The following is a 19,630-nucleotide window of genomic DNA, read 5'->3' as shown; positions in this document are numbered from 1 at the left end:
GCCTTGAAGGGCCCCTTCCAGTTCAAACCCCAGGAGAAAGGGGATTTTTAGGTTTGTTGTTATTTCTCAAGATCCCACTCTGGCTGTCAACAAATTCCCCAGCCCCAACCTGTTTCACAGATGAGGAATCTGTGATGGTGACTGGTAAGTGAGCTCCCCAGCCCCACCAACTTCCCATCATGTTTAGTGCCCCTGTCCTGCTGATGGAGGGGCAGTAACACAGCACTTGGGGGGGCACCTGGCCCAGCTTAATGTTTGCCAGCCCCCAGCTCTCTGCCCTGAATCCCCCCAGCAGTGCTGGAGAATTCCTGCAATCCAAGTGCCACCAGTCCCACTGCATTAAAGCAGCCAACACCTCTCCTTAGGGCTGAAGACCTTGCTGGCATCTCATTAACACAGAGACTTTGCAATTAATTGCACAGCAACACAACCAGGTATAACATGACATTAATCCCAGCTCTCCCAAAGGCCTGGCCCCAGCTGGCAGCAGGAAGCACTGGTGAACAAGGACCTCCTGAGCCCCCCCAGCAGTCCCCTGCCCAGGGGAATGGTGAGGAAAACCTGCCTGACCTCAGCTTTTGATATTTATTTGCAATGCTTTAATAATCTTCCTCCTGTGAGAAGGGCACAGTGACTCCCATGAGGCCAAGGAGACCTTTGGGCAGCTCCAGCCACATGCAGGAGGTGTGAGAAATCACAGCAAAAATTCTGAGTTAATTTCACAGCAGCTTTCTGCTCCTTCTGCCCCAGCAGCAACACCAGGTACACACAGTAACACTTCCCACACTTTATTTCTGTGTATTTTGTTTCACTTTTCCTGTATTCCATGCAAAGCCCTTCAAGACTGACTCTGGCAAGGTAGAGTTCAACACCTGAGTTTTGGTAATTAGCCAAGAGATCTGAGAGATGGGGTCAAGAGGGGAGTATGAGGTGTCCCCTGGGCCAGGGGGTTCAGTGGGGTCAGTCCTGCAGGCACAGAGGTGTCTCAGCTGCCAGAAGGTTCCTGTCACATCCCTGGGAACCAAAATGCTGAAGTTTCAATGCAGAGTGCCAGGCAGAGCAGCTCATGTGTGAAGTTAAACTCAGGAATATTCCCATCAGTAATGATAAAGACTTTATAAACACTTTATTAAAAACATATGAGCTAGGACTTAGCCAAAATAATTGACACAGTATTCTGCACAGAGTGAAATGGTGCAACTCTGCCTGAGATTTGGAGTATTTCCCAGGAGACAGTTTCCCACCCTGAGATGGGGTGAGTTGCAGCTCCAGGCACACAGCTGTTCCATCCCATCCCATCCCATCCCCAGCAGGTTACTGTGTCCCAGATGTGGTCATCACAACTTCTCTGCTAAGAAAGCACCAAGAAAAAAGGCTCTGCTGCTTACCTTTCAGAGTCCTCTCCCTGCTAGGCACTGCCAAAAAGCCTGGCTGGTTTACAAGGGCCTTGGGAGCAGAGCCACCACACCCCTGAGGAGGCAGAAAGGGTGCACAGACTCCCCCAAAAAATCCAAGGCAGCGTTTGGGGTCAGCAGATAAAGAAAAAAGTCCCTGATGAGCAGTGAGAACTGATCAGGTACACTGAGCACCAACCCTGCTCAGAGAAAGCTCTGTTTCCAGCCTGCCTCCAGCAGCAGCTTGCACTGGCTGTGCTCACTGCACACCTGGCCTTCCAGCCCTCTGCTTCCCCTTTCCCTGCCTTCTTCAAATTATCTGTACTGCCCCCTGCAAACCAGTTCTCACTTTTCCAGTTTGACAGAGGAGTTCTTTGGGTGTCCAGCCTCTCAAGTCCTCAGGGAAAGCATCTCCCCCCCTGGGGTCAGAGCACTGCTCCTGCCTCCATCTACACCACCTCCTGCCCTCCCACAGCCTGGGCAGAGTGCAGCTGGTGCTGGTCCAACAGCCAGCCTGACATTTATGTCACATAAAGAATAATTCCAAAAAAGAGAAAAACCTTTCCTTTGAGAAACAGATTTGGCTCAGCCCAACACTGACAGCCCAGAGCTGGTGACAGGGAAGTGGCCATAAATCCATGGCCTCTGCTACAGCTTTCATCCCATGCCAGTCTTCCTGAGGGAGATGCTCTTCACCCTTCCACACAGAGGGACTCACCAGCTCTGGGATGGGCTTCAGGATCTTTGGAAGCTCCTTATGAACCAGCCAGAGCACTCCCTGCATTTCCACTCTCCTCAGGGAAGAGAAATCCTTCTGCAGCCAGGCCAGAGCTTTTCAATGATGCAGAGATGACACCACCCCCAGGCACTGCTTGGGCTGTCCCAGCTCACAGTCACTTCTTCTTTGGCTTTGTGGGATGGGTTCCTTTCCAAGCAGTTTGTCAGCAGCAAGTCTCCTCATCAGGGTGCTGAGGCCCAGCAGCATCACTAGGTGAAAGACTTCACCATGCTGACCATATGATCAACTCCACAAGCAACATCCACCACCTCCCCGGGGACAGTCACCTGGGGCAGACACACACAGGCAGGTTATTCCTCAAGCTGCTCCTCTGCACCCATTTTGTGTCCTATTTGTCACCCTCCTCCTGCTTCCCGTGCCAGCTGCTTTCACTGGGACCTGTCCCTATGAAAGGGCCATCTGGAAAACCTGGCAAGTAAGATTCAGGCACCAGATCTGCCTCTGCACTGAGCTGTGAAACGTTCCCTCCCTGCCTTCCCAGGAACATGGAAACCTTTGGAAGGGCAGAGCAAGAGCTCAGCATGACCAAGCTGAGCCAGCCAGGCAGCAGGAGGAGGATCTGCCCAAGCACCACAAGGATTTGCCTCCTCTCTCCCCAGCAGAATTAAAACCAGGCAGCCAGCTCACCTCTGCTCTGGGAGCTGTGGGCTCTGATGCTCAGGAGATCCCCCCCTTGCTGACCAGGGTGGTTACAGCCCTCCCACTCTGGGTGAGCTTCACACTGCAGGGAAGCTCCAGGGAAGCTCTGAGGCTTTTCCTCAGAGCTAAGGGAGAGGGAGAGAGCTCCTTCTGGGGCAGGAGGTTACAGACAGTGCCCTGGCAGCTGTTCCTGCTTTGGAAAATTGCTGCAGCACTGTCAGGCAGGAGTTGGCTGTTTGAGGGATCACAGCCCTGTGGCCACACTCAGGGCAACCTGGATGTTCCATCACTCAGTGAATTCAGGGACTCCACCTGGGGAATTCAGGGACTCCACCCAGCCACAGCACTGGGATTTCAGGCAAAAGCTCCAGAGTTGGCCTTTGTTCATTTTTAAAAGGAGGAGGCTAAAGGAACACATCCACTGCAAGCTGAGACACATGGGAAGGGACTCCAGGGTGGTCCAACTGATTGCCTTCCACCTCTCCTACTTGGCCTCTGTGGAGACTGGGAACATCTGTTAGGCTGAGTGCTGAATCCAGAGCCAAAGACTCTCTACACCCACAGAGTTTGGCTCTCAGAGCCATCAGGGAAGGGAGTGGAACTGGAAGCATTGTGAAACAGCTATGAAAACACAGGCAGCCCAGTGACCCAGCAGCACCACTGCTTGACTTGGTGGAGGAGCAGGGGGAGGACCTGCTGCCCCTAGTCTGGCCACCATGACCAAAACCTTCACCTAATTTAGGTGAGTCATACAAATCTTTTGGGTCACTGATAACCAATACTGCTGGTTTTCCTTACAAAAGTGGAGTGGAAGATTAGGAAGGGAGGGAAGAGGCTGTAAGGGGCAGCAAGTAGAAGACTGTGGACAGGAGGAAGACAAGAAGTGTTCAGAAACTGCACAGCACCAGGTTTTGCTTTGGGATGTGTGAAATCCACACTGAAACAGCAGAGCCAGAAGACTGAAACACTTTACTGCACACCTAAGCAGGTTAGGGAAGGATCTCTGGAAAACACAGCAGTTCTACAGTCATCTTAGGCTTCCACTTCTTGCAAAATTACTTGACCATAGGAAGTTCCATCTAAACATGAGGAGGAACTTCTTTGCTTTGAGGGTAGCAGAACATTGGAACAGCCTGACCAGAGAGGTGATGGAGTCTTTGTCCCTGGAGATATTCAACAAAACTACAGAGCATGTTTCTGGCCCTGAGGATAACAAGCACTAATAACTAGCTAAGGAATATACACTTGGCTTTAACACCATCCTTACCCTCCATGGGAAATACTGGTCTTCCTTTCTTCCAGTTCCTAGGCATCCTCTTAGGTTCTTGCCCCATACAAACAGTTCTCCTCTGTCTATACACATAGGGAAAAAAAAAAAAAAGAATAAAAAGCATAATAAACAGGGAAGAGCCATTAAAAAGGATGAAATCTATTTGTGATGTTGGCAAGTGTGGGTTACAGTACTTCTGGGAGTATAAAGGGTTATACATGCAGCACAAAACCCATCAAGTTCAGCTCCAAGTACAAGAAATGTGCTTGGGGAAAATGGTGCCTGATGAGCAGGACAAGCAGCAAGTTCTGGGTATAAATCTTTGCTTCCCCCTCTTACAGCTCTTGCTTTTGGAATTTTATTTGAAGAAAGAGTGCAGCAGAAATGATTCCAGGGAATCATTTGTGGGGAAGTGAACCACTTGTGCTGGAAGTCAGACAACTACAGCTGACCCACATCAGCACAGCAAACAGGGCAGGCAAGGCAGTGAAATCTGTCCCAGGCCATCACCTGGAGACTGGCAATTCAGCTGTCTGACAGAAAGGACCTTCTAGTGACAGCTGGGGAAAAGAAAACACCTCTGTTCAACAAAGTTGGGGGAGTTCTAAGCTGCTAGGCAAAACATGTACATCTCAGCAGTGTTCAGATCAGCCCCACAGTAGAGACAACCAAAATGATCTATAATATAAATAGAATTGAATCAAAACAGAGATTCTGATGTTTCCTGAACACCAGACAGACCAATTCCAAGCACCCAGTAACCTGACAGACAGTGCCACACATGGACCTTCCCCCAGAAGGACCAAGCACGGTGGCACCTGGCACTTTTCTTGTATGGCTACACAGTACATGGGGTTTCTGTGCTGCTGCCCTCTGCTGCCCGTTTTTAAGTGACTTTCAAATTCAAAACTAAGGTTGGTTTTAAGTCCACCAGAAACTTAACAAAGTGTCACTGTGGGTGGGTGGGTGTCAGCAGGATGGGGTCAGTCTTTTTTTCAGCGGTGCTCAGTGACAGGACAAGAGGTAACAGGCACAGACTTGACCATAGGAGGTTCCATCTAAACATGAGGAGGAACTTCCTTGCTTTGAGGGTGGCAGAGCACTGAACAGCCTGACCAGAGAGGTGATGGAGTCTTTGTCTCTGGAGACACTGAAAACCCTTCTGGATGCCACCCTGCTCTGGGTGACCCTGCTCTGGCAGGGGGGTTGGACTAGGTGATCTCCAGAGCTCCCTTCCAACCCCTAACATTCTGTTATGACAGAATAACTCTGTTATCACACCCTTTGTATATTAAATGTGTAGGTCCTCACACCTCATATTGCTAACTGAGAAGCCAAGAAGCTTTTCTTGGTCAGAAGAGGCAAGAAACCCTGACATCTACCTCTGATTTAGACTCTCAGTTCTAGTTAATCCATTTAACAGATGAACTCCTGCTGCTTCTAAAGTGCGACTGACTGACTGACAAGGAAATGAAAAAACCTTGCAGATTTTCCTGGTTGAGGCAATTTTTGTTTGCTGTAGAAGAGTAACAATTTCTTAATTAAATCATAAGCTACTTCTAAAAATGACAGGTATGGAATAGCCACATATTCACATTTTAATAAGCTTTATCACAACTCTGCCTGCGTTAGAAACCGTGCTGACACCTCTACGTGCCAGTGCTGCACAGTTTGGTTTAAATTTGGTTAAAGAAAGATGGAAGCTTTTTTTTTTTTAATTGCAACTGCCAGTAATACAGCAACGTGACCTCCCCACAACAGCAGGACCAGGAACTTACTGGTGAGGGCTGCAAAATGGCTGAGCCCACAGCGAACGTGAGCGACGCGGGCGTCCGGGTTGGAGTCCGAGCAGCCAAAAAGATTGGGTGGGATCATCTCTGGCACTGCTGTCTCCTGGAGGTTTGGTCCTTTCCCAAGAATTCCATATCCCCAGACAAAAACATTTCCTTCTTCTGCATTACAACAAGAAGACATCCTGTAAGAAAGTCTGTGCTTGTGAAATTCATGCCATGACCAAGAGCTAACCAGAGCCAAAGGGATATTTTCCTTTCTCCCTGAGCAGCCCAGCACCTTTTGATTACTGAAAATCAGCAAACAATTCATTTCCCATCCAGATTCCTTCAGTTTTTCCAAAGCTGTCCAAGCAGACTGAGCTTCAGAGGCAAAACTTTCATGGGGAAATAATGCCAACATTAGCGTGGGCTGGATAAAATACCTCAGCTTGCTGCCTGATGGGACAGTGTTTTATTATCAGTGCTTTTTCCTTTGAGGCACAGCCAAGCCAGCAGCAAACTCCTCACCCTGCCTGGCCTGAGCTGGGTGCTGGGAAAGGCAGCAGTGAGACAGTGGTAGGAGAGGGTAGGCTGCTGTGTCTGCTGGCTCTGCTCCCTTCAGGCTAGGAGCTGAAATGTCCTCACAACCACCACCTCATAAATGTGAACATCCTCCCTGAGATGAGCCTTCAAAAATGCAGCACAAACTCCTCCCTCACTCCTTGACTTTGCAGCTGTGCTCCCCAGGCCACTGGCAAGCCAAAGCAGCCTTCACCAAGTCCCACTGATAGCTCCAAACTGACCCCAAAATGGCCCAGAAGCACCAAAACGTCCCAAACGACCCCAAAAAAACCAAGACAGACCCAGAAACGCCCTCAAAATGCCCCAAACCAGAACCCAAAATGGCCGAGACCCCAAAAGACCCCAAAACAGCCCAAAATAGCTCCAAACTGACCCCAAAATGGCCCAGAAACCCCAAAACGTCCCAAATGACCCCAAAACAACCCAAAAAGACCCAGAAACGCCCTCAAAGTGCTCCAAACCAGAACCCAAAATGGTCAAGAGGAACAAAAATGCCACAAATGACCCCAAAACAACCCACAACCCTACTTTCCAGCCTGGTTTCTCATTTATTTGTCAGGTTTGTATGGAGTCTGAAGGGCTCTTCCTTCTCTCAAGTGTTGCCTCAGTGCCCTCCCAGATGCATCTTAGCACAGGACACAGAAAGCCCCTGGGAGCTCAGACCAGCAAGCAGCCACCATGCTCTTGTTCTGCTTTGTGTCAGAGCTCACACAGCAGGTCCTGGAAGCAAAAAGCTCTGCAGTGAGTGAAGATAACTCCCAGAAGGCATTCTTAAATCACCCAGCTCTCAGAGCCCTAAGCTGTCCTCAAAATTCCCTGTTCCCAAGTGAGCAGGATGCTTGCTCCATGGTGTAACCCCTCCTGCATGGCTTTGCTCTGGAAATGGTGATTGGAAAAGTGAACTCACCTGTTAGCACAAGATTGCCAGTTCCTCCACAGGCAGCCTCCTTGATCCTCCCAATCTTGAAAGGCAAATGTCTGGGAACATTCACCTGTGTGGGGTTGGAGAAGAGGCATGAAACATAAGGTAAAAAAATGAGACATGAAGTTACAACTTTTCTCTGGTCAGAGCTTCCACACACTGAACTCCTGATACAAACAACCTTTACTGCCTGAATAATGGGGTGACTGCAAGTCTCAAGGTTAAAAAATTAACATGAAATTCATTAAGGCTAAGAGTGCAGACAAAGTGGAAAAATTTACCCACTGGAATGCTGACATGCCTGGTAACAAAGCTGGGAATGCTTAAGGTCTGCCCATATTCCTGGCTCTGTAAGTCAGGCACAAAGGGAAAGTCAATAGGTGATCATATTGTCAAGTTTTACAATGGACAAGATCACTAAAATTTGGTCTGTGGTGACATTTTTGAACACACCAGGGGAAAAAAAATCACTTGAAGAAAATCCTTCTGATTTGATTCAGTTTAATACAACAGTATTAAACACATGTGAACAGTGACCTTGGATTTCACAGGTAATATCCAGCTCTGTTGTCCCAGGATTTGGAATTTATTTGTATTGTACCTAAAACTGCTTTGGCAAATGTGCCTTCCAACCATTTCAGAGCCCTCTGACCTCCCCCAAACACCCAGCCAGGAAACTACCACCCTGCTTAACCTGTCACTGTCCTCAGGCCTTGGGGGTCTCATTAATAGCCCTACAACCAGGATACACCAGAGGAGCCATGGGAAACAAAGGCACATGTTTTACTAAAGCTGTACTAATGCAATTCTCTGCTCTTAGCACTCTGCCAAAAATAGCCTGGGTATTAATTAATTCCCTGACTCCATTTCCTACACTAACTGTAAGAGAAGACCATCTAATTACCTCAGTACTACAATGCTTATTGTCAAGTCAGCACTATATTTTTGCCCCACATGAGCTTGCTCCAAAAATCTTTTTATCTGTGAGACAGTGGGATTTGTTTAGGACTCATCTACCAAAGTTGTTATAAATTCACCAATGTACAGGAGGGGAAAGGACTTCCAAGGGTCCTCTGGACCATACTCAAAGCAGAACCACTTGACACTCCAGCTCAGTCAGCCACAAAACCACCTCCTGTCCTGAAACCAGCAGAAACACTGGAGCTGCAGCTCAGCTTGGTGCAAAGTCCAGGGGATGGGGAAGAAGAGCACAGGGTGGACTCTTCCTTTTTACAGACAAACAGACTGGGGTGAGGAGGCACAAGCCTTTGCCTATCAGTGCCTGGGAACACACTGCCCTAAAGCTGTGCAAACATTCCAGACAGATGGGTGTGTAAGCACAGGTAGAACCAGCCTGCTAGTGCTGCTGCTTTCCTGCTGCCAAAAAAACCCTGAGCCTAAAAACCCAGTGTCTAATTTTAAACTCTGTACACAGCAGCTAAACTGAAACATGTACCAAATCCCCAGGCCAACTGACCTGTGTGGTTTCTGTGACAGATGCCAACTGCAAGTATTCTGAATTTCCCCAGCCAAAGACATCTCCTTCATCTGACACAGCCAGACAGCAGTCCCCATAGGAAGAGACCTGAATAATGTTTACTCCTGCAATGTCACCACGTAGCTTGGTGGGAACACTGGTGATGTTGTAGTGTCCAAGCCCTGAAAGAAAAAAAAAGTAGAGAGATGATGAGGAATTCTTTTCCAGACATATTTTTAACACCTGCATAGGACCATTTTGCCAGCTTATAACCCAATCACCCTGTCCCCAAAAGAAATCTTTCTGTCCACATCTCTTGACTACCAGCTTCAGTGGCCAAGAAGCCACCAACCCCAGCTCTACTGGCCAAAGCCACCTCTCAAGAGCACAGAACTTCACACAATCACAGTCTTGGTCAGAAAAAGGCAACAAGAAAAAGGGCCTGGCTTAAAGATTCCATGCTAAGACTGCAGTGGCTGCTGAAGTTCTCTGTCAGGTCAAAAAAAGAAAGAAGTAGAAGAGATCCTGAAATGAGAACTGGGAAGGAAAAGCCTGCCCAGAGCCAGGGAGCAAACCTTCCCATGCCACTGCCACATCCCTTCCCAAGCTTCAGACACATTCTCCTCAGACTGCCTGCTTGGATTGCCAGGGTGACATCCTAAAGCTGCTCCAAAAATGAACTGGTCTGTCTCAGAGTTGGGTTACACAAGAGCACTGAGAACATCTGCACACAGCTGGAAACATACCAAGCCCCTTTCTGTTCCCCTAAATGAGGAGAGCTTGCCCTGTTCACCCACTCACTGACACAAAAGCTGAGCTGAGCTCCTACCTGTTTGTCCATCAGCTCCCCATCCACATGCATAGACTGAACCTTTCTGGGTTCTAAACAGGCTGTGGTCCTGCCCACACACAACCTGCACACAAAGAAAAATCCAGAGCTGGTCAGGAAAGGCCACGTGTTCAGAACTGATTTAATGAACCATTACTGGCAGATAAACTCAGCAATCACACAATTATTGAGATCTGTGATCATCAAGTCCAGATGTCCCTCCAGTGTACCCCTGCAATGCCCATCAGCTCAGGATTTCACCTTTCTCTCCAGACCAAATGGCTCTACAGAGAGGGAAGGCTCAGAAAAGCACAATACAGCACAGAAAAGAGCAGAATTGTCCTTGCAGGAAGCCATGCATGCTGCAGCTGAGTTGTTCTGAGATCCACAAGGAGGAGGAGTTAACAGAAAGCTGGATTCAGCAGGGCAACACAATAAACCAACAAAGAGTAAATAAGAGATCTCCCTTCCCAGAGTGTTACCACATGGCTCCTGGTGCCAACTACAAACTGCTATTGATTCCTTGCCATCTCAGGGCTCAAGGAACACATCTGTTCTCAAACTGACATTTCTGGTGAACCAGCAGTCATGTCTTCCACAGGCTTGGCAGGAATTGAAGACAAGGCCTTCAAAAGCAGACATTAAAAACCAGCCATAGATTAAAGGGATCCCCATGTCAGCAGCCTGAGTCCCAAGAACATTAAGCACAATATTAACTTCTGCAAAGACTGTACCAACGACTCAACTTGAAAATAAATAAAATCACAAACAATCCAAACAGAAGTTTTCAAGCCCAATTCAAAACCTCATTGGGATGTACCATGGCATGCTCCATCACGAGTGACCCCTGCTTCCTGGGATGCTCCATGGAACAGGAGCAATGTCTGCCCCCAGAATACTGCTGCAGTGCTGCAGACACACCAGGGAACTGCTCCTGTGCCTGCAAATGTTGCAGCTGGGTGCAGACTCAGGGGTATTTACACCTCTTTGCAGCCCCTTGCTCTCCTGAAGCCTGCCCTAGGGAATTGCTGGCCAGCCCAGGTGAGCAGCCTCATGGCTCAGTTTTGAAATGGGGAAATAAAAAGCAAAAGGAAACAGTTCAAGTGATATGGAAGTGCCAAAGGGTAACGAGAGCAAACAATCAGGACAGGGAGAGATGAGGCACCAGAACAACCACCCTGCTGTGCAGGTGTTACCTGGAACTCAAGCAAGCAAAGAGTGCACTGGCATTCCCAGCAAATCCTTCAGGAAGTTCTGACCCTGCACTGCCAGCTGCAACTGCTCTGCAGAGGCATGGAGCAAAATGCCACCTTGGGCTTTTTATGGGCAAGAATATAGTAAATTACCTCATCGTTTCAACAAGCTTCAATACTGATTTGCTACTGATTTTCTTTTTTTCTCCATTACAGAATCACTGACTGGGTGAGGAAGGGACCTCTGGAGATCACCTGGTCCAAGTCCCCAGCTCAAGCAGGGTCACTTATAGTGACACTTATAGGTTGTCCAGACCCATGTCCAGATGGCTTTTGACTCCCTCCAAGGAGGGAGACTCCACCACAACCTCTCTGGGCAACCTGTGCCAGTAAAGAGGTGTTTCCTGATGTTCAGAGGGAACCTCCTGTGTTTCAGTTTGCACCCCTTGCCTCTTGTCCCCCCCACTGCACCACTGAGGGCCTGGTTCCATCTTCTCTGCACCCTCCCTTCAAGTATTGACAGACATTCCATAGACACCTTCCCAGCCTTCTCTTTTCCAAGCTAAATAATCCCACCTCTCTCAACACTTCCTCCCAGGGGAGATGTTCCAGTCCCTTCATCACCTTAACAGCCCTTTGCTGGACTCCTTCCAGGATGTCCATTCTCTCTTGTACTGGGGAGCCCAGAAAGGACATCATGCTCCCAGTATGGACTAAGCACCAGGACCAGCTCCCCTGGCCTGCTGGCAACCTGCTCCCTAATGCAGCTCAGGATACCACTTGCCTTCTCTACAGAAGGGCACACTGCTGCCTCAAGCTCATCCTGGTGTCCACTGGGACCCCCAGGGTCTTTCCTGCAGAGCTGCTTCCCAGCCAGGTGGCTCCCAGCAGACAGTGGTGGTGTCTGGGGTTGTTTCTCCCAGGTGTAGGACTCAGCCCTTCTCCTTGCCCAACTTCAGGAGATTCCTCTCAGCCCAATTCTCCAGCCCCTGTCTGGCAGCACCACCCTCTGGTACCACTCACTCCTCCCAGCTTTATGTCACCTGCAAACTTGCTGAGGGTACACTCTGCCCCCTCATCCAGGTGATTAGTGGAGATGTTTCCCTGTCACTACCCTCCTCCAGGCTCAGCTACTCAGCCAGCTTTCAATCCACCTTCAGAATTCCATACAGATCCTTACCTGGACAACTCTGCTGTCAAACTCATTCAGCTGATGGATCAGGTGGCTTTCACTGGACACCATCACACATCACCGAGAAGAGAAAAGGCAACACAGAGGATTTCAGAGGACTGCAACAAAAAATGTGAAGGCAGACCTGCTTTTACTGCACTCTCACAAGAAGAAATTCTTTCACATGATCTCTTATATAGCCAAACAGCAAAGTTCCACTTTAAAATGGCTGCACAGAGGAAGGAAGAAGTTTTTGGTTCATTTATTTAAAAATTTAAAACCTGTCACTTTTAAAACACCACTCCCCCCCCCCCAGGGAACTGGGGGTGGGAGCAGCCCTCAGACAGGTTCCCTAGTCTGGAATGAGCACAGGCACTGGAGAGAGCTGCAGGACCCACAGAAACCAGAGATGAACCAGATTCAAATCCCAGAGCACAAAGAGTGTGATGTTAACATCCATTTCACTCTTTCACAAAAACAGGAATTCCAAACATTCCAATGACAAACTTCCAGTACCAGGGAAAAAAAAAAAATAAATAGCTAGCTAATTGCAGCTATTTTTCTTAAACTCCCCAGGCCAAATCTAGTGGAGGGAGCAATCAGCAAGCCCTCTTCTAGGCTCTGCCAGAAAATTAGTAACTTTCAACATGTTCCCACCATCCACTTCCATCCTACAGAGCATTTTGAGACCATGCTGTGGTGTGGCCCACAAAACCCCTGTGAAGCAAAAGCACTACAGATTCAAAGGCAGTTAAGCAAAGAGCTTGAACAAGAGGATGCCTCTTTCATCATTAAAGGCCACTTCAAACATCCTCAGAAACTGCACTTGCACTCTGAGAGGCTGAGGAGAGGAAGAGCAACTACTAACACCAATTATCTCAGGCTGGGTTTGCTCACTGGCAGCTGCTGACATCTCTCTGCCTTTTGTGAATGTGGTCAGAGAGGGCTCTGCCCAGCCTGGGTTTAAAGCTATTTATATGATGCCTGCAGCATAAAATCCTGTTCTCAGGCTCCTTAATCTCAAAAGGCATCCTTGTATGACCACATTTTTCCCACCTCCAGGCTCGTTCTCTAGGGTTGTTCTCAGGCAATGATGTTTTTGACACTAAGGAAGTCCAGAAGCTTTGGACTCTCACCTGTAAGTTTCATCTTCAACAACCTTCCGGCCACATTGTCCATAAGAATTGTTCCCCATGGTGAAAACTGAAAAACAAGGATAAAATGCACTGCTTTGATTGCTGTCCCAGCCCCCAAAAGCCTCTTTTCAGGTACACAAAACATTCCCAGGTGGTCCTTGGGATGCAAGCTGGAAGACAGTCCTGTAAAAACTGGCATAAAGCTCCAAGTCCACTCACATTCCAGTGGCTGAATTTGGTTTTTTCAACAATATCCTGGTGATGTTGTTGCAGGCAGAGGAGCAGTACCTGGAGCCCTCTGGCTGTTTGTCATTAATTGCCTAATTGATGCTGCTGTTGCCAAGGAGATGCAGAATTAGCTGAGTGCTCCCCCAGCAGTGTGACAGCAACCAGCCCAGCAGCACTGGATGCCCCAGCACAGCACTGCTGCACCAGGCAACTCCCAGATCCTCTGCAGAAAAAGCTGTTAATTAATTTCTCTTAGAAATGGAGCACTCTGGGGCTTCAAGGGGAAAGTAACACAGGAGTATTGGCACAGCCACCCAGAAGAACTCAGAAACAGGTCTGACTGAACCTGGCTATGCTTCAGTGAGGGGCTGGATAAGCAAAACCATTTTATGTTTCAATTTGTAGTGAAAAAGCTTCCAGCACATCTGGAAGCTGAATGCCACTTCACTCTCACAAGAAGACAGATCCTTTCACATGATCTTTTACATATCCAAAGAGCAAAGTTCCATTGTAAAGTGGCTGCACAGAGGAGGGAAGAAGTTTTGCATTCTCTTATTCAAGAAATCAAGAACTGTCACTTTTAAAACACAACCCCCCCAGGAACTGGAGGTGGGAGCAGCCCCCAGACAGGGCTGAAGCCCTGCTCAACCCAAGCAGAGCTCCAGGCACAGTTCTCCTCCTTCCAGCAGGACAACAGCTACCTGCTCTGCATTGCCAGGGCAGCCAGGGTCTGGCTCTAAAGGACAGCAGACAATCTTTGCCTGAGCTTTTTGTGAAAGCCCTCTGAGGTGTCCCTTGTCCCCAGCACAAGTGATACTCTACCTCCTTCACTGTCTGTCAGGACCAGGGAATGGGCTCTCCCACAGGACACCTGCAAGACTCGAGTCTGCTGTGGCTTCTCCAGTGGTAAAGGGATTGGAGATGGTTCCAAGACATATTCATAGCCCTTAGCTTAAGGAAGAGAGAGAAATTAAAAAGCCTTTTTAATTAAAACTGCTCCCACCAAGCAGTGCCATCATGAGCTGTTCATTTTGTTGTACATACACACACTCACTTTTATTTTGTGACAAAAGCAGATAAACTTTAGAAACCTAAGATACTAATTTGTAGTAAAAGGGTGACTGGGATTCACCATAGTGAGGGAGAAGTTAAAAGCCAGAGGGATGGTTGAAGGATCCCACTCCCCATGCCCAGCAGCTGAATGTTTTTCCAGCTCCAGGTGGTCAGGCCTGGGAATTGGAGGCTTCCAAACATTTTGGTGAAGGAGGTTGGGTTACTAGAGAGCATAACACCAAGCACAAACTGAGCAACTGCTCACAAGTTTCAAGAGTAGCAATCACAGAGAGCACAAAAGGTGAACAGAAACATCTTAGGGCTTCATATTTAAAACCTGTAGATTAAAAGCCCTTTCAGAAGAAAGGAATGGAAGAAACATTAGCTAGCCTGGCTCCAGAGGGGATAAGAGATCTGTCATTTACCAAAGGAAATGACAGACTGTAGTAGAAGATTTAGGAACTTGAGGAATATGTAATCAGTTAGAGTCAACTGGGAAAAAGAAAGGAAGGGGAAAAAAAGAACAGCAAAACATAAATCAGTGCTAAGGAAAAGGTTAAGGGGAGATAAAAAGCTTTGATATCAAAGAAAGACACTGAAACAAGTGAGATCAAACCCCAGAGGGCCCAAAGCAGTGCTCTGCTCACATACAGCACTCCTGTAAATAGTCCTCAGTGCCTCCAATTAAAACCAAAACAAACCAACAAGAAAATCTACAGGCAGCCTCTGACACTGATGCAGAGGCAGCAGGGCTGGGAAGCCATCCATGCAATGTGGAAGGAACAGGCAGCAAAGTTCCTGTCTCAAGAGACTTGGAAGTCAAAAAGCAAAAAATCCTTTTCCTTTCTCTGTCCCCTCTAGCAGAGCCACCCAGGGATCTGTGGTGATGAACTCAGTATCATCTCTGCTAACACCTGAGGGAAACAATGAGGGGGCTAATTCAGGAAGGGTGGGAGTAAATGATGAGTAATTTAGGTTAGAAAACAACTGAAGTTAGAGTATGAAATACAACCATCTAAAAGTCAGGTTGCAGCTACAGGGAGGGAGTGCTGGAACTCCCAGGTAGCAAGTTTGCAACACTGAGTAACAAGCAACACATCCAACAGGAGCTTGGCTGTGGGAAGTTGAAGTTCCCACTGATCACCAGATCCTACCCAACACTGAACCCTCCCTTCCTTAGCAGGGCTTGAACTGCAGAACTATTTAACCTATTGCTGCATTCTCTGGAAAAAAATAATCAGGTGGTCAGAGGAAAGACAGGAAAATGAGTAAGAGCTGAAATCTTGGCCTGGTTTGGGCCAGGATAAAGGGGATGTTCTGTCTTGTACTTTTGCTTTCAGCTCAGTCTCTTGTAAGCAGCTGCACTTGCTGAAATTAACAGCAAGTTTCTCAGTCAGTGTCTGCTTCTAGGACTGATAACTCCATGGTTATAGTTCCAGCCAGAGCCTGGTGTGCAGAGCCAAGGACACTGCTCAGCTCTGAGGAACATTTTACCCTCCAGAGGGATACAGAGGTCCCACCTGCAGCCTCCTTTGGGGAGGAAGGGACAAGAGAGATGCCAGATTCCATCCCTTCCTCTGCCTGTGCTCCTGATCCATCCCAGCCTGAATCCCTGTGTTCCTGCCTCCAGCTCCCAACTGCTCCTGACCCCAGGATTCCAGCCTGGACTTTCCCAGGGCTGCCCTGCAGCCTCGGTGGTGACGTGAGAGTTACTGGGGGAAGGAACATGGGATCAATTTTCCTGTATATTTGTATAGATTTAGTAATTTTTCCTATTTATCATTCCTGTTCCATTAAAGTTGTGTAGTTTAGTTTCCAAGCCATCAGTCTCTCTCCCTTATTCTCTCTCCTTTCTTTATCAGGGAGGAGAGAGATCAATAGAGAGCAGCTGTCACTCAGTTTAATTGCTGGGCCAGTGTTAAACCAGGACAAATCTTTAAAAGGAAAAGGGAGTGGAGGCTTTTCCTAGGGGCCCTTCCTTTTGCAGCTGCTGCTCAAGAACTCACTTGCTGTCTGCACTCTGGGGAATCCCTGCAGTTTGGCAGCACCATGTTCATGTCTGCATCCTGCACAGGAGCTGCAATTTTCTTCTGTTTCTCCACTAAGTTTAATCTTTTGCCCACCTCAGATGTACCACACCACAGGGTGTGACACCCTCAAAGACCATAAAGAAGAAAATTGCTTTTAATGTGGTTTTCCCCAGTTTTTTATGGAGGGTTTTTTTTCAGTAAGAGCCAGTTGTTCCATAAGGGAAGTTTGTGCTTTTCTTACTTGTCTTAGGTGGCAATATTCTGCACAGAAATCATCATTAAAGAGAGCCTGGTGAAAGACAAAATGACTGAATAACATGTTTGTCCTTCAAAATGCAATTTGGTGTTAAAAAAAAAAAAAAAACAACCCAAGAGCTTCACACAAAATTCCACTGCTTGCACATGAAGATTTTGGTGGGAAATTCCATAAATGCAATGGCAGCAGAGGGGAGAAAACCTTACAAAAAAACAAATTAAGTAACAAACCACAGCCCCAGCAGCACTTTAACCAACACCCACTCACTCCTGCAGAGCAAGGAGTTACACCCAGGCAATGCTCCAAGAGCAGAACACAGCACACCTGGTTAGAAAGCACATAAAATGCAACCAAATATTTTTAAGATCTTTCTTGAAAAAAAAAAAAAAAAAAGCAAAAAAAAAAGCAAACCAACCAACCAAGCACATCCCTGTGCCCTGCACCAAAGCCTCCTGGACATTTTTCCATGATTTCTGCCCCCAAGTTCCCCACACCACGTGTATCCTGCACCCCTCCTCCACCTCCATCCTTACTTTGATCTCTTCTGCTTCTCTGGAATCCAAGCTGGGAATCCTTGTTCAGCCCCATGCCCCACACTTTGATGATGTCTGGGGTTTTAGAGGACAGCAGTGTGAATCCATAGCCACAGGCAGCAGAGGAGATCTTGGGAGGCAAAAAAAAAACCCCACTGTTCAGTTGTAAACCCCCTGCTATCCCTCCTTCACGAGGCCAGACCCAAATTTGTGGCACAATTGGGCTTTTTAAAAAAACCACCAGAAACCTTCCTCCCTGGGGAGCACAGTGCTGGGAACTCAAGTCCAACATTACTGCCCCAGGGTTCTGGGGCATGCATTTATTATTACATTATTATATTATATGCATTTATTTATATTTTTTTTTAATAATTTGGATTGTTTGGTTATTTTTGAACACAACAGGAAGATGGATTTGCTGACACGCAGCAAGTGCAGCTAAAACCAAGCAAATAAGCCCCTTGCCCAAGACCCAAAAAGCAACATTAAGCACACAAACACCCCCTTTTTACTCTCTTTTTGCCCCAAAAAAGCCCAGAATAACAGCTCTGCCTTTCTCTGGCCAGAAGAGCATGTCTGAAACATGCATGTATATGTTCCAGAGGTGTGTATGTAGCTATAGGTGCACATGTATACATTCCAGAGGTGTGCATATAGATAAAGGTACATACATATATGTTCCAGAGGTGTGTATATATAGATATAGGTACATACATATATATTCCAGAGGTGTGCATATAGATAGAGGTATAAATATATACATTCCAGAGGTGTGTATATATAGATATAGGTACATATATATATACATACACATTCCAGAGGTATGTGTATATATATAGGTACACATATATATATATTCCAGAGGTATATATATAGATAAAGGTACATATATATATACGTTCCAGAGGTGTGTATATAGATACTGGGAGACGTTCCAGATTCCCTGCTACTATAGTTACACCCAAACCCCACCGTGCTCCGTGCTGCTACGGGAATAAAAGGCTGAATAATCAGGAAAAAGCCTCTGGGCTGCCTGACCGAACTCCCCTCCCAGCTGGGAGCAGGAACCGGTCCGGTTCGGCTCTCAGCACACCCCTGGGCCCACCTTCTCCTCCGTCTCCAGCCTGTAGGGTGTAGATTGGATCCTCCGCGGCTTCTTCCAGCCTACATCGGGCTTCACGAAGCTGGGGATGCCCAGAGCTCCCGAGTAGCAGAAGCCCCAGACGAAGACGCGATCTTTCCTCTTGGCCGCTTTCCCCGCGTACTGGAAAACCGGGGCGGTCTCCTCAGCCTCCTTCACCTGGCGGAAGCTCCGCGGCCCGGCCGGCTTGGACAAAGCCCTGTGGGGGGCCGGGGGCGGGCGCCGCGGGGCCCTGAGGAGCGCCCTGGGGAGCGGCCACATCCTGGGGGCTCCTGAGGGCTCCTGAGGCGATCACGGCCCCGCCGCCATCTTCTCCCTCCCCTTCCCCGTCAGGCGCCGCTTCGCGCATGCGCACGAGGGAGGCACCGCCCCGAGGGGCCGCGTGTGACCCCGGCCTTAAAAGGGCAACGGCGGCCCCTGGTGGGACCCACCGGGAAACTCGGGAGGGGGGAGTTCGGGCCGGAGTCGGCACCTGGTGCCAGAACCAGAACCAGAACCAGAGCCAAACCCAGACACAGATCCGGACTGACACCCAGATCCAAACCTGGAGAAGAACCAGGAACTAGCCCCGTCCACACCCAAACCCAAGCCCGAATCAAGACTTACACCCAGCTCTAAACCTAGACCTGGACCCAGAAATAGCCCTGAGTCCGGTCCAGACCCAAACCCAGGCCCAAATCTGGACTTACACCCAGCTCCAAACCTAGCGCAGAACCAGGAACTAGCCCTAAGCCCGGGCCAGACCCAAACCTGGGCCAGACCCAAATCCAGACTTACACCCAGCCCCAAACCTAGACCCCGACCCAAAACTAACCCTAAACCTGGTCCAGACCCAAACCTCGTGTCAGACCCAGATTTAAACCCAAACCGAGACCGAAACCCTCACACTCAGACCCAGACTCCATCCCAAACCCGACCCAAATGACACCTGGACCCGAACCCAAATCGACGCAAAGCTGAACTTAGGTCCAGTCCCGAACCTCCATGCAGACCCAAAAGACCCAGCTGGTGTGGCAGAACCGGGCTGGCTGTGGTGCCACCCGAGCATAGCCCACAACCCTCGAGGTGGCCACCTTGCCCAGCCCGGGTGGCTCCTAGCCCAGCCCCGCATCCCCCGCCCCATCCCCGGCATCCTCCTCATCCCCTGCCCCATCCCCCGCATCCCCCGCATCCCCCGCATCCCCCGCTGCCCTCCGGAGGAAGCG

The 19,630-nt window shown here is 48.5% G+C and overlaps 1 protein-coding gene across 1 annotated transcript; it reads right to left on the bottom strand.

Moving 5' to 3' along the window:
* Window positions 1-1,101: 1,101 nt before the first annotated feature.
* RCC1L (RCC1 like) lies at window positions 1,102-18,761 on the bottom strand. Its single transcript, XM_071764952.1, has 11 exons — window positions 18,390-18,761; window positions 17,285-17,414; window positions 14,235-14,363; window positions 13,185-13,251; window positions 12,058-12,109; window positions 9,685-9,769; window positions 8,856-9,037; window positions 7,364-7,448; window positions 5,881-6,054; window positions 4,100-4,185; window positions 1,102-2,459 (listed from the first exon to the last, which is right to left on the bottom strand). The coding sequence occupies exons 1-11, from the start codon at window positions 18,684-18,686 to the stop codon at window positions 2,382-2,384; spliced, it is 1,365 nt and encodes a 454-aa protein (XP_071621053.1). The 5' UTR covers window positions 18,687-18,761; the 3' UTR covers window positions 1,102-2,381.
* Between the last annotated feature and the right edge of the window lie 869 nt (window positions 18,762-19,630).

This window comes from Heliangelus exortis, chromosome 21, assembly GCF_036169615.1.
Source record: "Heliangelus exortis chromosome 21, bHelExo1.hap1, whole genome shotgun sequence".
Lineage (NCBI taxonomy): Eukaryota > Metazoa > Chordata > Aves > Apodiformes > Trochilidae > Heliangelus > Heliangelus exortis.
The sequence above is the reverse complement of the archived record's forward strand: the minus strand, read 5'-3'. Positions and strand labels throughout refer to the sequence as shown.

Excerpts from the sequence above, each read along its gene's own strand:
- RCC1L (XM_071764952.1), bottom strand. The coding sequence starts at position 18,686 with ATGTGGCCGCTCCCCAGGGCGCTCCTCAGGGCCCCGCGGCGCCCGCCC. Across the intron at positions 12,110-13,184 it reads GTTGAAGATGAAACTTACAG|TGAAAGCCACCTGATCCATC; the intron begins GTGAGAGTCCAA and ends GATGGTGTCCAG. Across the intron at positions 2,460-4,099 it reads ACCAGTATTTCCCATGGAGG|GTGACTGTCCCCGGGGAGGT; the intron begins GTAAGGATGGTG and ends TGTCTGCCCCAG.